Source organism: Natator depressus, chromosome 24, assembly GCF_965152275.1.
Source record: "Natator depressus isolate rNatDep1 chromosome 24, rNatDep2.hap1, whole genome shotgun sequence".
NCBI lineage: Eukaryota > Metazoa > Chordata > Testudines > Cheloniidae > Natator > Natator depressus.
Genome location: NC_134257.1, coordinates 17,876,378 through 17,891,917, shown reverse-complemented (window position 1 = coordinate 17,891,917; position 15,540 = coordinate 17,876,378). Strand labels below are relative to the sequence as shown.

The following is a 15,540-nucleotide window of genomic DNA, read 5'->3' as shown; positions in this document are numbered from 1 at the left end:
CTCCCCGGCGCCCCTCACTCCCGACCCGCAGCCCCCTGCCAGCCCTGCCCCGGGCTCCCCGGCACCCCTCACTCCCGACCCGCAGCCCCCTGCCAGCCCAGCCCCGGGCTCCCCGGCGCCCCTGACTCCTGACCCGCAGCCCCCTGCCAGCCCAGCCCCGGGCTCCCCGGCGCCCCTCACTCCCGACCCGCAGCCCCCTGCCAGCCCAGCCCCGGGCTCCCCGGCGCCCCTCACTCCCGACCCGCAGCCCCCTGCCAGCCCAGCCCCGGGCTCCCCGGCGCCCCTCACTCCCGACCCGCAGCCCCCTGCCAGCCCAGCCCCGGGCTCCCCGGCGCCCCTCACTCCCGACCCGCAGCCCCCTGCCAGCCCAGCCCCGGGCTCCCCGGCGCCCCTCACTCCCCGGCGCCCCTCACTCCTGACCCGCAGCCCCCTGCCAGCCCTGCCCCGGGCTCCCCGGCGCTCCTCACTCCTGACCCGCAGCCCCCTACCAGCCCAGCCCCGGGCTCCCCGGCGCCCCTGACTCCTGACCCGCAGCCCCCTGCCAGCCCAGCCCCGGGCTCCCCGGCGCCCCTCACTCCCGACCCGCAGCCCCCTGCCAGCCCAGCCCCGGGCTCCCCGGCGCCCCTCACTCCCGACCCACAGCCCCCTGCCAGCCCAGCCCCGGGCTCCCCGGCGCCCCTCACTCCTGACCCGCAGCCCCCGCTGTCTCTGCCCCCAGCTGTTACATCGACGAGCAGGTGACCCGGGTGGCCTGGCTCAACCGCTCCAACATCCTGTTTGCGGGGAACGACAAGTGGTCCATCGACCCGCGGGTCCGGCTCCTCACCAACAGCCCGGCCGAGTTCAGCATCCTCGTGGCCCAGGTGGACGTGTGGGACGAGGGGCTGTACACCTGCTCCTTCCAGACCCAGGCCAGGCCCCACACGGCCCAGGTCTACCTCATCGTGCACGGTACGGGCCGGGGGAGGGCTGGGCCCGAGGGGGGGGATAGGCAGGGACAGGGCGAGGAGGGTGGGGGCCCTGGGGGCTGGGCTGGGGGGATGAGGATGTGGGGCTGGGCTGGGGCAGAGAGGGGTAGGGGGCTGGACCCGAGGGGGGGACTGGCATGGGGCGGGGGGGGGTGAGGGGATGGGTAGTGACTGGGGTGGGGGATGGGCAGAGATGGAGGAGTGAGGACCAGTGGGGGCAGGGGGCGGGGCTGGGCAGTGACTGGGCCCGAGGGGGGGGATGGGATGGGATGGGGCAGAGAGGGGTGGGGGGCTGGGCAGTGGTGGGGGTGGGGTTATGGGGATAGGCAGGGCCAGGGAGAGGAGGGTGGGGCCCTGGGGGTAGGGGAATGGGCTGGGATGGGGAGGGGGGATGGGCAGTGACTGGGGTGGGGGGACGGGCAGAGATGGAGGATCAAAGACCAGTGGGAGCAGAGGACAGGGAGGGGGCTGGGTCATCATGCAGGGGGTGGGGGGGGGTGTCAGTGCAGGCATGCATGGCTGAGGGGGGAGGGGGGATTGGGGGCTGGGGGAGGGGGCAGGTGCATGTGGTGGGGGATGGGAGCTGGGGGGCTGGGCCATGAGGAGGGGCTGCACAGAGATCTATGGGCCAGTTGGGGGGGGCAGCGGGGACGGGGCTGTCTCCTGCTGTAGGGCTTGTGCTGGACCCATGTGTGCGTCCATCCCTTGTGCCTGCGACACCCCCGAATCCCCCCCCCACGCCCTGCCCAGGGCCCTGTGACTTGGGGCTAAGTTTGCGATGTCAGTTCCCCCCGTGCCCCGCCCCAGAGGTGGCCGCATGTGAGGCCAAGGCCAGGGGGCCCTGGATACCCAGCCCCAGAGGTGGCCGCATGTCAGGCCCGGGCCAGGGGGCCCTGGATACCCAGCCCCCCGTGCCGCGCCCCAGAGGTGGCCGCATGTCAGGCCCGGGCCAGGGGGCCCTGGATACCCAGCCCCAGAGGTGGCCGCGTGTCAGGCCCGGGCCAGGGGGCCCTGGATACCCAGCCCCAGAGGTGGCCGCATGTCAGGCCCGGGCCAGGGGGCCCTGGATACCCAGCCCCAGAGGTGGCTGCGTGTCAGGCCCGGGCCAGGGGGCCCTGGATACCCAGCCCCAGAGGTGGCCGCATGTCAGGCCCGGGCCGGGGGGCCCTGGATACCCAGCCCCAGAGGTGGCCACATGTCAGGCCCGGGCCAGGGGGCTGGCACGGGGCGCGTGATTGGAGCCAGGAACCGGGGAGGTTTTGCCATCTCAGCCGCCCCCCCCAGGTGTCCGCGGCGCCAGGAAGTGGGGACAATGGGCCCTGATTGGCTCCGGGGGGACAATTGCGGGGTCCCTGCTGCAGCTGTTCGCTGCTTTGCCCTGATTGGCTGCGGCCCTCGTTGTTCGGCCAATCAGCTCTCACAATGGGCCTTGTTAGCGGGGCTGGGGAGACTCGCGTCAAGGGGTGGCTTTTTTTGGCTTTTCCACCAAATTGTCCCACAGGGGGGGAGGGTGAGTCCAATGTTAACACCCCATGTGCCGCCTGCCACTGAGATGCGGCCACCTCTGGGGTGGGACGCGGGGGCTGCTTATACGGGGACCCCTCACCCAGCCCTGGAATGCAGCCACCTCTGGGGTGGGGCGTGGGGGCTGCTTATACAGGGACCCCTCACCCAGCCCTGGGATGCAGCCACCTCTGGGGTGGGGCGTGGGGGCTGGTTATATGGGGACTCCTCATCTGGCTTTGAGATGTGGCCACCTCTGGGGTGGGGCATCTGGGTACCAGCCCCACTCGGTCAACCCCTAGCACCAGGCGTGGGGGCTCAGAGGGGAGGGCGCCCCCCGGGGGACGGAGGCTGACGCTGCTCTCCGCCCCCCGCCCACAGTGCCAGCTCGGATCACGAACATCTCCTCGGCCGTGACGGTGAACGAAGGGAGCGACGTGAATTTGCTGTGCGTGGCCACGGGCAAACCGGAGCCCACCGTGACCTGGAGACAGCTGAGAGGTAAGAGGGAGCGGGCCGGGGAGGGGGCGATTTGCAGATGGGGGGGAAGGCGAGAGTGGGAGGGGAGGAGGAGGAGGCAGGGGATGATTTGGGGAAGGGACAGTTGGGGGGTGGATCAAGGTAGGGGGATATTGGGGGGGATTTGCCGGGATATGGGGGAAGGGAGGTTGGTCGGGCTGAGGAAAAGGGGGATCTGGGTAGAGTTGGGGGCTGGGGGGGCTGGAGCTGTCATGAAGTAATCAGACAGGAGCCCGACCTGCTGCCCCTCACTCCGGACCCACAGCCCCCTGGGCACCCCAACACCCGGCAGCTTGGCCGGTGCCCCTCACTCCCGACCCACAGCCCCCTGGGCACCCCAAAACCCTGCAGCTTGGCCGGTGCCCCTCACTCCCGACCCGCAGCCTCCTGCTGGCCCAGCCCTGGCAGGCGGTGGCCGTACCTCAGGAGGTGTTTGTAACTGTTGTGTTGTTGTGTGTCTTTTCTCTCGTGTGTAAGTCTGTGTTTGTGTCTGTCTCCCCCCCGCTCCACACCTCCTCCCCACACACAGACGGGTTCACCAGCGAAGGGGAATATCTGGAAATCACCGAGATCAACAGGCAGCAGGCCGGGGAGTACGAGTGTGTCACGGCCAATGGCGTCTCTGTGGCCGACAGCAAGAGGGTCCTGATCACAGTCAACTGTGAGTCAACCTTTGGGCTTCCCCCTCTAGGGGGCGCCGGCTCCCATCCAGCCTCAGGGCAGGGACTGGCTGGCTCAGTGGGGCAGGCAATGGAATATGGGGCCTTTCCCCTCCAGGGGGCGCCAACTCCTCTCCTTCTTTCCTTTGCTTTCTCCTCTCAGATCCTCCCACCATCAAGGACGTGAAGGACGCCTATCCCACCATGGGGAAGCCGGCACTGCTGAGATGTGAGGCCATGGCCGTGCCCCCTGCCGAATTTGAGTGGTTCAAGGATGACAAGCAGTGAGTGACCCTCCTAACCGGCCCCACCCACCCCCCTCCAGGAACGGGCCCCTTTGCCCTGCCCTGGAGTGACTGACGTCCAATCAGCGACCCTCTGACCTCTCATTGGCCATGCAGTGTCATGTGATCTGTGGTAGACTGGATGTCACATTTCCCCTCCCAGTGAGATCTGAGCTGTGACGGTCTCGTCCAGGACAGATTTAATCCCCTTTCCGGGGCTCTCTGTCCTTGCTGGGGGTTTGTGTTGGTTGTTGGATGATTGTTGCTACGCTGGGTGATGGATGGTTTGTGGAGTCGGTTGAAGGGTTGATTGTTGGTGTTAATCTGTGGGGTCAGTTGATTTGTAGGTTGGTCGTTGGGCTGGTTGAGGGATGGTTTGTGTCGTTAGTCGGTTGTTGGCTGGTCGCTGGTTTGCGGGGTTCGTTGCTGAGTTAGTTAATTGATGGTGTCAGGGCTGATTCCCCACTCTGGCACTTCGAGGGCAGGAAGTGGGGCCCGCAAGGATTCTAACCGTTAATACCGGCCGCTCCGGGCTTGTATTGAACTCCCACGGTTCCAGCTTCTCTCGGACCTTGGCTTGGCAAACGCTGCCACCACCCACGTGCAAAAAAATGGATTTGGGGTGTGGTCCCACTGGAAGCGATGCAGGGACGGGGGTGTCTCCGTCGGCTGTGACCCGCTCGCCGCGGGGGCGGTTCAGGCTCCGGTTGAGCCTCTCGCGCCGGTTTCGCTGTGGCTGCAGGGGCGGGCTCTGTGGCGCCCTTTGCTGCCGGCTCCCCTGACTCTGGTGGGGTTGCAAGCACGGGCTCTGGTGCGGCTGCTCCGCCCGTTCCGATCCTTGGGCGGGTTCTGGCTGGGTCCCAGGAACCGGATCTACAACCGCTGTCATAGACTCTGGTCTGGGGTCTGGGCTGGGTCCCTGTAGGAGGCTCAGGAATGGGGTTAGGTGTGGAGGCCTGTTTAGCCTGGCTGCGGGTGACCATCCCCACCCGTTTTGTTACCCTCACATGGTTGGCTAAGTCTTCTCCCAGCAGCATGGGAATGGGATAATCGCCATAGACTGCAAAAGTCCATATCCCTGACCAGCCCTTGTACTGGACAGGCAACCTGGCTGTAGACAAGTTAAAAGAGTTGGCCTTAGAGGCTTGCACCATCCCGTGGGCCTCTGGGTCAATGAATTTGGGGTCCACCAGGGATTGGTGCATGCTGAGTGTCTCGCCACGCAGTAATCTTCCTCCCACCCACACTCACAGTGTCCCTTCGCTCTGGAGGTGTTTGCAAGACATCTGGGCCTGAAGGCTCTTGGTGGGACTCTGGGGTGATGAGTTGCAGTCGGCTGGTGCTCTTGGGGCAGTTGGCCTTCCCATGCCCCAGCTCATTACATTTAAAGCATCACCCAGCTGTCTGTGGGCTGGGGCAAGATGAGTGGTTGGAGAGTGGGGTGGTAGGGCGAGAGGGCAGCTGGGGTCTCCCTGGCTGTGTGGAGGGCTCCTCCTTGCAAGGTGGGGCCTTGGGCTGACTTCGATGGTGGGGTGTCGTCTCGGGTTGCCCCTTGTGGTATCCCCGCCAACTGCTACTAGCCGCCTTCTTCTCCGCCACCTCCACCCATTTGGTTACAATCTCCCCCACCTCGATTACAGTTTTGGGCTTCCCATCTAGGATGCACCTTTCTATTTCCTCAGGAACACACTCTAAGAATTGCTCCATTTGCATTGGGAGAGACAGATCTTCCCGAGATTTAACACTTGCTCCTGATAGCCAGGCATCCCAATGTTTCACAATGTGGTGGGCGTGTCGGGAAAATGCCACTTCTGGTTTCCCACCTTAAGGCTCTGAACTGCCGACGGGCCTGCTCGGGTGTTAGCCCCATTCTGATTCTGGCCTTTTGTTTAAAAAGTTCGTACTCGTCCATGTGTTCTTTGGGCATTTCAGCTGCCACCTCTGCTAAGGGTCCACTGATTTGTGGCCTCAGCTCCACCGTACACCGGTCTGGAGGGGCGTTGGACCCAAGGCAGGCCCGTTAGAAATTATCTAAGGCCTCCGTATCATCGCCTGCCTCGTATGTGGGGGATTTCTTGGAATGGGGAGCGGGACCTGGAGAAGGACTGTACCTGGTGGACCCAGCTTAGCCCTTTCCAGCTCTAAGCGCTTCAGCTTTGACACCGCCTCCAAGTGCTTTGCTCCTCTTTTGTCCTCCGCTTCCAAGCGCATCATCTGTCGGAAGAAATCCCTGTCTTCTGCAGTCAGAACTCGGTTCAGCTTAAAGGTTACAAGCAAATAAAAGCATCTGGGGTTTAGCACAGAGGAGTCCAGGAGCCAAAATAAAGAAATAAACCTGATCACGTCTATTTAAACATTCCCTGTCCCAGTGATTCCTTCCAGGTATGGGAAATAATTTTTCAGACTTGGTTCACACCTCACCCAGCTTTCCTGCCTCTCCCAGGGCTGCTCCCTGTCCCTGCAGCCCAGAGAACAACAGACAAAGGGAAAGTTTCTTTCCCCATTTTAAAAAAAGTTCTCGCCTTCTCATTGGCTCTTTTGGCCAGGTGCCCACTTTCTTTTCTTTACCTTGGGGACTTTTTAACCCTTTACAGGTAAAGCAAGTTGAGAACAGCTACCAAGAGGGATTTTACAGCTAACTGGCTGGGTGGGTGTCCATCAAAGGAGCTACCCACCCCCCTTCATTTATCACAGATGGTTTGTTGAGTTGGTTGTTGGTGTGTTGGGTTGGTTGTTGGGTTAGTGAATTGGTGGTTTGTTGAGTTGGTTGTTGGTGTGTTGGGTTGGTTGTTGGGTTAGTGAATTGATGGTTTGTTGAGTTGGTTGTTGGTGTGCTGGGTTGGTTGTTGGGTTAGTGAATTGGTGGTTTGTTGAGTTGGTTGTTGGTGTGGTTATTGGGTTGATGGTTGGTGTGTTGGGTCGGTTGATTGTTGGTTTATTCAGATGACTGGTTGGCAGGTGGCTTGATTGTTGGTTTGTAGGCTACAATTGTTGTTTGACACCTGAGTTTCTTGTCGATTGGTTAGTTGGCTCTTTGATATCAGGGTTCTTGATGGTTCTGGTTTAATGGTTGTTTGGTCTATTGGGTTGCTGGGGCTTCCTGGTTTTGTTTGGCGCATCGGTTGTTGGCAGTTTGGGTTGGTTGCTGGGTCTATTGTTTGTTGGTTGGTTAGGTTGGTTCTTGGGCTGATTGTTGGTGTGTTGGGTCAGTTGTTGGGATGGTTGTTTGGTGGGTTGTTACTTTGTCAGGTCGGTTGTCAGTTGCCCCTCACTCCTGACCCACTTCCCCCTGCTAGCCCAGCCCTGCGTTCCCCCAGATCTGCTGGTACCCCTCATTCCCGACCCACAGCCCCCTACTAACCCAGCCGGTTCTGTAGTTTGTCGTGTTTCATGCTGGTTTGCTGATAAACTCCCTACCAGGTGTGAAACTGTGAGATTTTGTAATGCTCCCCCATCTTTGCCCCCGACCCAGCAGACTCTTTGGGGGCCTCGAGGGGCTGCAGATCCAGAACGAGCGCACACGCTCCATGCTGCTCATCGACAACGTCACCGCTCGGCATTATGGGAACTACAGCTGCCTGGCCTCCAACAAGCTGGGAGTCTCCAACGCAAGCCTGCGGCTGATACGTACGTCCCCCCGCCCCGTGCAATGGCTCGTCCCGCCCACTGCCCCACCCTCTGTCCTTCACCGCTGGCCCCGCCCACCGTTCCCAACAGCCCCGCCCATAATTCACAGCTGACCCTGCCCCCTGTCTTTGAAGACTGGCCCAGCCACAAACCCCCAAAGGGGTATAGTAACGTTTAGATAGAATGTCCTGGCTCCAAGCACCCCTCTGCTCCAAGCCATAGACCCCACTCCTCTCCCAGACCAGGGATAGAACCCAGGAATCCTGGCTCCCAGCCCCCCCCCAGCAATCTAAACCACCCTTCTCTAAAATGCTGAAGGCCAGTGAGGTACTTTAAATGCTTCTGAAAATCACCCGTGGTGCCCCCAGTCCCTTGAAAGTCTAGTCCCTGGCTTTGAAATCCTCTTTCTTCTCTTGCCAGGACCCGGTTCTCTGGAAAACATAGCAGTGACCAGGATGGAGTCCCCCTTGTTCCTGGGCTTGCTGTCGTCTGCCTTTGTGACTCTCTTGTTTAAGATCTAGCGTGTTCGGCGGACGCAGTGGAAGGAGAGGAGGCTTGGGCAGAGAGGGAGAGCTTGAGAGAGAGACCTTCTCCTTTCCGGGAGAGACGAGGAGAGAAAACAAAGAAACAAATCTTATCGAGAACCCCAGCACTGTGAGGGAAATGTGAAAAAAGAAAAAAAGAAAAACGACAAAAAAAAATATGCATTTCTTTCTACGGCCATTTTCCGTCACTTTCCATCCCAGACACTTCCAGCCGGACTTGTTCTAAAGGGACAAACAAACTGACCTGCAAAGACACAGGGCTTTAAAGGGTTAACGGCCAGTGCTTCTGTGCCCCATGGGGGCCCCCGCAATAGGGCTTGTGGTGAGGGGTTGTTCCCCTTCTCTGGGAGAGTTTGGGGTTCTCAGCTGCCGTGAAAGACGAGCTTCGGTGGCTTTCGCAAATGTGGGGGGCTGGGCCTTTCTGTAGCACATGGAGTTTTTGAGTGGGGAATTTCCCTAGTTTGGGGCTGAAAAATTCCTCAGCAAACAAAGTTTCTTGGGCTGAGAATGACCCTTGTTTACACAGGTTTTGGACTCTGAATTTCCTGATTTCATGAAGCTTTCCTGGCTGAGATTTTCCTTCGCTCACAAAGTTTTCCGGGCTGAGAATTCCCTTGGTTTACACAGGTCTGAGGCTGAAAATTTCCTTCCTTCACAAAGTTTTTTGGGGCTGAGAATTACCCTGGTTTGCACAGGTCTGAGGCTGAAAATACCCTTAATTCACAAAGGTTTTTGGGCTGAAAATGTCCTTAATTCACAAAAAAAAATTGGGCTGAGAATGACCCTTGTTTACACAGGTTTGAGGCTGTGAATTTCCCTAGTTCGCAACCTTTTGGGGGCTGAGAATGGCTCTGATTGACACAGGTTTGAAGCTGGAAATGTCCTTAGTTCACGGAATTTTGTGGGCTGAGACTTATCCTAATTTACACTGGGTTTGGCTTGAGAGTTTCCTTAGTTCACAAACGTTTTAGGGGCTCAGAATTTCCCTAGTTTATGCACGTTTCAGGCTTTCTTAGTTCACAGGGTTTTGTGGGCTGAAAATTACCCCAGTTCTGGGGTGCAGATTTATTTCGTTCACAAAGTTTTCTGAGGTGAGAATTTCCCTGGTTTACTGAGTTTTCAGGTGAGCCTTTCCTTTATCCAGTGAGTTTTTTGTGAATTTCCTTAGTGAACAAACCAAACCAAAAAATACCCCCCTTTTAGCTGTCAGTTGCCTCACTTAATCCAGCGATTTGCCCCAGTGGGAATTTTTTCAGCTAATAAATTCTTTGCCTGGCAATTTTCATCGTTCATGAAGTTTTGTGGCCTGCAAATTGCCTTCAGTCAGTGCCAGTTTTGCCTGGGAATTTCCCAGGATCACAAAGTTTTGGGGGCTGAGAATTTCCTTCATTTTTCAATCTTTTCCCCACCCCCCGGCTCGGAGAAGACAGAACTGGAAGCTGGCTGCTGCCTGGGGATTTGGATTCAGCAACTTGATTCTGCTACTTCCCTGCACTCTGGGCACAAGGGGGCTCACACGCCCAGCTCAGATGACCAGCTTCCCAGCCCTGGACGGAGGAAGGCTCATAGCTGAGCATTGGAACCACCCATCTCTTCGGCTGAGGAGCTCCCCTTCCCTCTCTCCGTGCATGGGGGCGCGGCTGGTCAGGTCCGAGACGTCTCATCTGCTGCTCTCCATCCCCACCGAGCCAGAGTGAGTCAACCGGGAGGGGACTGACTGGGAAGGGCTTCATGGGGGGGCTCAGGCTTCAAGCAGTTGCCGGGGGGCGGGGAGTAGGGGGGCGGGCTTCTCCTGGAGCCTGGCAAACATTTGCAAAGTTGGTGTCGTTGTTTACAAAGTGGGGACCTGGCGGCAGGAGACCCTACAATAACAAAGGGGCCCACTCAGTCCCAGCTGCTGCCATGACGCACCGGTTTGCCGATCCCCTCTGCTTGTGGGAGCTGTTAGAGTAACAGAATGGGAATGCAGTCCTGGCATTTATGAGAGACCCTACAATAACAACCAGCATGGGTACAGCCTTGTCCTTCCCAAGAGACCCTACAATAACAAACTGGTATGCGTACAGCTCTATCCCTCCCGAGAGACCCTACAATAACAACCAGCATGTTTACAGCCCTACCTGTCCTGAGAGTATCAACTTTCCTGAGAGACCCTACAATAACAGATGAGTATTTATCACCTTAATGAAATTAAGTTAATGAACCCGACTAAGGAATTTCCTTCATCCTTTGTCATAAGGATTTGGGCTGGCTGGGAGGCATTACACACTGGTTTGTTATCGCAGGGTCTCCTGGGAGTGCTGGAGGTTGCTCGCTTGTCTTGTTATTATTTGGCCTCCTGGGAATGGCTGGGCTGTATAGACTTGGTATATTATTGTAGGGTCTCCTGAGAATGTCAGGAGTTGTGCAGGCTTGACGTATTATTGCAGTGTCTTCTGGGAGGGCTGGGGGGCGGTGCAGGTTTGTCTTATTATTGTAGGGTCCTTTGGGATAGCTGGGGGTTGTGCAAATTAGGATTATTATTGTAGGGTCGCCAGGAAGTGCTCGGGACTGTGCTCGCTTGGCTTATTATTGTAGGGTCTCCTGGGAAAGGGGTGTGTGTGCATAAACCATGAGGGCGGAGCTCTTTCCAGGCATATTACCTGGTAAACGTCTCCTTTGCTGATCCTCTAAGGTCCTAGGACGATGGGTTATTCCATGGGCTCATCTAGATGTGTAAGCAGCTCACTCCATGCAACCCCAGATCAGACCCCTGGGCCCATCGAGGCTGGTATCCCGCCTCCCTCCCAGTGGATCAGCTCAGGGGGTGGGCATGTCTCCCACAGGGAGCTGCCGTTTCAGAGAACGGCGCAAAAGACCCCGCGGTTCTGGGATCGCCGGGTGGGAATCGGATCCTCCATTTTCGCAGGAAAATCCACAATTTTTGAAACTCTTGAAATGGAACCAAACAAAATTTGAAACTTTCTGTGAAATGAAATTCTGGAAGGGGAGGGGGTCATTTTGGGTCCATCACCTCTTTCTGTTCCCGTTTTGGTACATAAATATTTTTTTAACTTTGTTTTTCCATACTATATTTTTACTATATACTCCCCACTGTATTTTCCACTGCATGCAGCCAAGGAAGTGGGCTGTAGCTCACGAAAGCTTCTGCTCAAATAAATGTGCGAGCCTCGAAGGTGCCACAAGTCCTCCTGTTCTTTTTGCGGCTCCAGACTAACACGGCTGCTCCTCTGAAACCGTGCTACGAAAGCAAAAAATCTTTAAATGAAAAAAGAGAACGTTCCACTGGAGAATTTCCATCTGCTCGGGGGGACACCCTGAAACCCCCGTGGGAGTTTTCCCCCCGCCGGATATTTTCTCAGCACAGAACAGGAGTAAAACCATCATCGGATCAGACACGTGGGGCAGGGCTGGGTTGACAAAGAGAATCTTGGTCGCCTCACGTGAGGTGTGAACAAACGTCCCCAGGTTTTTGGCCTGGGAGTTTCCTTCGTTTTGGGGGGTTTTTAAAACAATGGCAAATGTCTTTTGTTCCGAGCGCGTCTGTCCGAGTGCCGGGAGCTTGCCCGGGCACCAGATTCAGCGACGTTCTTTTTTTTATTTTATTTGTTTTTATGGTACCAGCAAACATAGCTTTGTGTAATGAAGACGATTCGCTCAATAGCGGCCGTTATTATTGTTTGGTGGGTGACGGTCGTGCCCAGAACCCCCCGTCACGGACCAAAGCCCCATCACACCAGGCGCTGTGCGAACGAGGGCCATTTATTAGGTGTGTTATGGTAACACCCAGGCCCTGCAGTCATGGCCTAGGACCCAAGGGTGCTATTTATTAGGTGTATTACGGTGTCAGCCAGAACCCCAGCTAGAGAGGGAAGGTGCGTGGGCCTCCGGACACCTGGGTCCTATTTCTGGCTCTGCCAAAGACTTCCTGGGCCACCTTGGGCAAGTCGCACCCTGCCTCAGTTTCTAGGCCCGGTACTGGGGGCGCTGTGCTGCAGGGAGTGGGGCGGGGGCTCTCCCCCGGCAGACAGGGCTGGCCCCGATGTCCCAGCGTGGCACTAGGGGGCGCTGTGTTGCAGAGGGCAGGATACCGGGCTAGATGGGCAGGCCGCTCGCTGGCTGGACACGGGGGGTGAAGGCGTGAGCTGGGGCTGGGGCTGGGGGTGGCAGGAATCAACAGGTGGCATTGATGCGCCAGCTGCTGAGTGCCCAGAAACCATGAGCCTCTCACTGCTCATGGGTCCTGTTAACCCCTTCCGCCCACAGAGCTGGGGGGCAGGCGGCAGGGCTGGGCTGGCAGGGGCTGCAGGTCGGGAGTGAGGGGCACCGGCAGAGCTGGGAGGGGGAGCCCAGGGCTGGGCTGGCAGGGGGCCGGGGGGCAGGGGGCAGGGCTGGGATCGCTGGGGGCTGCAGGTTGGGAGTGAAGGGCACCGGCAGAGCTGGGGAGGGGGGAGCCGAGGGCTGGGATCACTGGGGGCTACAGGTCAAGACACTAGGTCTAGAATCTCTCATCATTCCAGTTTCTGTTCACGAATCTCAGGTCCCCCCCCCACCCCCCCCGAGAAATTCCCCCACTCCCAATCTTCCGCGATCAGCCCTAGGGGGACCCTGCTCCCTTCCTCATGTGTGTGGCCCCCTTGGGCCAGCTTCAGATCTTGCTGTATATGGGTGTAATACATCCCTCCATCCATGCTCCATATGCCCCCATCCCCCAATCCATCCCCCCCACACCACATCCATCCATCTCTCCAGGCCCCCACACCCCACCCCTCCACCCATCCATCTCCCCACCCCTCCATTCATCCACGGATACACCCCTCTGTCCATCCGTCCCGCCTTCCATCCCCATACACCTCCTCCATCCTTCCATCCCCACATCCCCCCCCTTTCCCCATCGGTCGGGCAGGATAATCTAGGCAAAGCAAGGGGCCGGGGGGGGGTGTCACTGGAGTCGTAAACGTCTGCAGGACCGTCCTTTCAATGGTGTTCGCTTTGCGGCCGGCAGGGGGGGGGACACTCTCTCCGCTGTCTCCCCCCCCGGCTCCATGGCCGGCGGGTGGTGGCAGTTTTGCTAACACCCTGTCGTCGGCAATGGGGTGAGCTGGGTATCGCTGGAAAGCCCCCTCTGCCTTGGAACCCAGGGCGCCCCCGGCCCCGAGGCCCCGCCCCCATCTCCGCCCCTTCCCCCGAGGCCCCGCCTACGATCTGCCGCTTCCCGCCCCTGCTCCGCCGCCTCCCGCAAGAGCCTCCCGCCGAACAGCCGTGGCTGGTGGGTGCTTCAGCCCGGGAGCACCCACGGAGCCGGCTTGTCCCCGAGCCGGTCCCCCGCCTGGTCACTTGCCCTCTCGCCAGCGGGGGCAACCGCTCCCCCCGTCCGCGGCATGGCTGCAGCAGGGCGTCGTGCTGGGCGTCCCCCGAGAACCGCACCGACGGGACGCCTCCGGGCCGGTGCGCAGCTCGGCACCGACCGTCTCCGCCGTCCCGAGAGAGACGCCGGGGCCCGACTCCAAGCGGCCTTACCCCGGTGCTTGGCAAACCCCCATTTGCAGACCCCTGAGGCGTTGGGGGCGGGGGGCGCGGCCCCCATCGGCGTAACCCGCAGAGCCCAGGTTGAAAACGGCTGCATCACACCACGCGCCAGCCGAATTCTTCAGGCGACAATTCCCACGCTGGAGCTGCCGTCCTGCCAGATCCGAGGGCAACGCCGCCTCGGCGGGCGTCTTCACTGGACCGCTGGGGACCTTCGCGGCCTCACCGACTCTGGACCGGGCAGGGGCCGCACCACGGAGTCTCTTCTCTCCGGGAGCAGTTTCCACTGATGGCTCTGCATCCGCGTCAAAGGCGAGGCGGGTTTCGTCCTCGGGCCAGGCGCCTCGTAGCAGACAAATCTCGGCTGGCGTTAGCAGTTCCTGGTTTGCCGAGAGCTTGTCCCTCACCCGGACCGTCCACGACGGCCCCGCGGAAAGGGCTCGGTGGGAATAAGGCACCGTCTGCGGTGCTGGTGCCGGACGTTTTCCACCCGGCAGCCACGACATTGTCCGTCGCATTCGAACAGCAAGCGTGGCGCCCTGGAGAACTCGTCCTGTCCCAAGGTCGCACCTTGCCGAGCTGTGAGCATGACCGGCAAACGCCGACCCGTCTGCGGTTAGCTCTGGCCCCCACCACCGTCTTCTTTGCATTCGAGCTCAGCGTGACTCTGTCCTTCCTGCCCGTAGAGCGACGGAGCCTGGGATAATTCTCCGGGGTTTGGGTCATGGCCCACAGTGCCCACTGGACTGGCATCTGGAGCGAGCTCCTCACCGCTTCTCTCCTGATCTTCCCGGGCCTTTCAAATCGCCCCAGCACATCACGAATCCGGGTGCCGCTCCGTTCGCTCTGGGGACGTCTTCCCGGCCAGGTTCGCTGGAAAGTCGGTGGTGCTCTTGCGTGGTCAGGAGAAAGCGGGGCAGAGCGTTTGGACGCTGTGTCCCGCCCGCCAGCCCCCGGCGGCCATCACGGCTCCGTTTCCTGCGCTGGGGCTTCGTCCGAAGCAGGCCCCCCCACCCCCCCGAAGGGACCGCGGGCCGGGGAGCTGGCGGAAGGGGAAACTCGCTGCTCCGAGTACTTCCCGTCCCGCCTTGCGTCCCGTGGCATGGAAGGGGCCACCGCGCGATGTGCTTGCCCGGCCCCTCCGCGGTGGGGTGCTCCAGAGCGTCGGCCGCTCAGCGACGCTCAGCCCCTCCGCATCGCACCCCCCAAGGGACCCCCGAGGCATCTGGAATCGGCTCCTCTGGGAGTGCGATTCGTTCTGGCTGCCGCCCACCCGCTGCCGGACGCCTGGGCCGTGGTGGCCCCGCCTCTTCCCGCCCCTGCTCCGCCCCTTCCCCGAGACCCCCCCCCCCCGCCCTGCCTGTCTGAGCCGCTCTCCTCCATCCTACCCCCCTCCGGAGCTCCCTGCCTCTCACCTGGTCCCGCCTCTCCTCAACCCCTCGCCCGCCACTCGCCGCATCCCGGGGGGGCTAGCGGGAGAGGGAGGAGGAGAGGAGGGGGGGGCCGAGCGGGGAGGGGGACACACGGGGGCCGGGCTGGGGTGGAGTGTGGGCAGGGTGCTGGGGCAGAGCGGGTGGGATGTGGGCGGGGCCTGGGGCAGAGCAGGGGTGGGGTATGGGCGGGGCCTGGGGCCGAGCGGGTTGGAATGTGGGCAGGGTCTGGGGCGGAGTGGGGCTGGCATGTGGGCGGGGCCAGAGAGGCGGGACAGGGAGCTAAGCTTCACCCTACCCAAATACCCCATCCATCCCCACACACACCCCTCCCTCCCTCCCACACACGCCCCTCGGTCTGTTGGTCCATCCATCCATCCCCACACAACCCCGTCCTCCATCCCTCCATCCATCCCCAGACACTACTCTGTCTGTCTATCCATTCATCGATCTGCATACGTACTCCTCCATCCATC

General features: G+C 60.2%; 1 protein-coding gene across 2 annotated transcripts in view; it reads left to right on the top strand.

Moving 5' to 3' along the window:
• Positions 1 to 12,212, top strand: part of IGLON5 (IgLON family member 5) — a 36,174-nt gene extending 23,962 nt beyond the window's left edge. Inside the window, exons 3-9 of one of the 2 annotated variants that reach the window (XM_074938242.1) lie at positions 719 to 951; positions 2,853 to 2,972; positions 3,520 to 3,651; positions 3,813 to 3,933; positions 7,406 to 7,560; positions 7,981 to 9,798; positions 11,221 to 12,212. In XM_074938242.1, coding sequence (XP_074794343.1) covers positions 719 to 951; positions 2,853 to 2,972; positions 3,520 to 3,651; positions 3,813 to 3,933; positions 7,406 to 7,560; positions 7,981 to 8,081 — 862 coding nt within the window. In that variant the 3' untranslated portion in view covers positions 8,082 to 9,798; positions 11,221 to 12,212. The remainder of the gene's footprint in view (positions 1 to 718; positions 952 to 2,852; positions 2,973 to 3,519; positions 3,652 to 3,812; positions 3,934 to 7,405; positions 7,561 to 7,980; positions 9,799 to 11,220) is intronic. The other variant, XM_074938243.1, reaches the window with a different exon arrangement.
• The last annotated feature ends 3,328 nt before the right edge of the window (positions 12,213 to 15,540 follow it).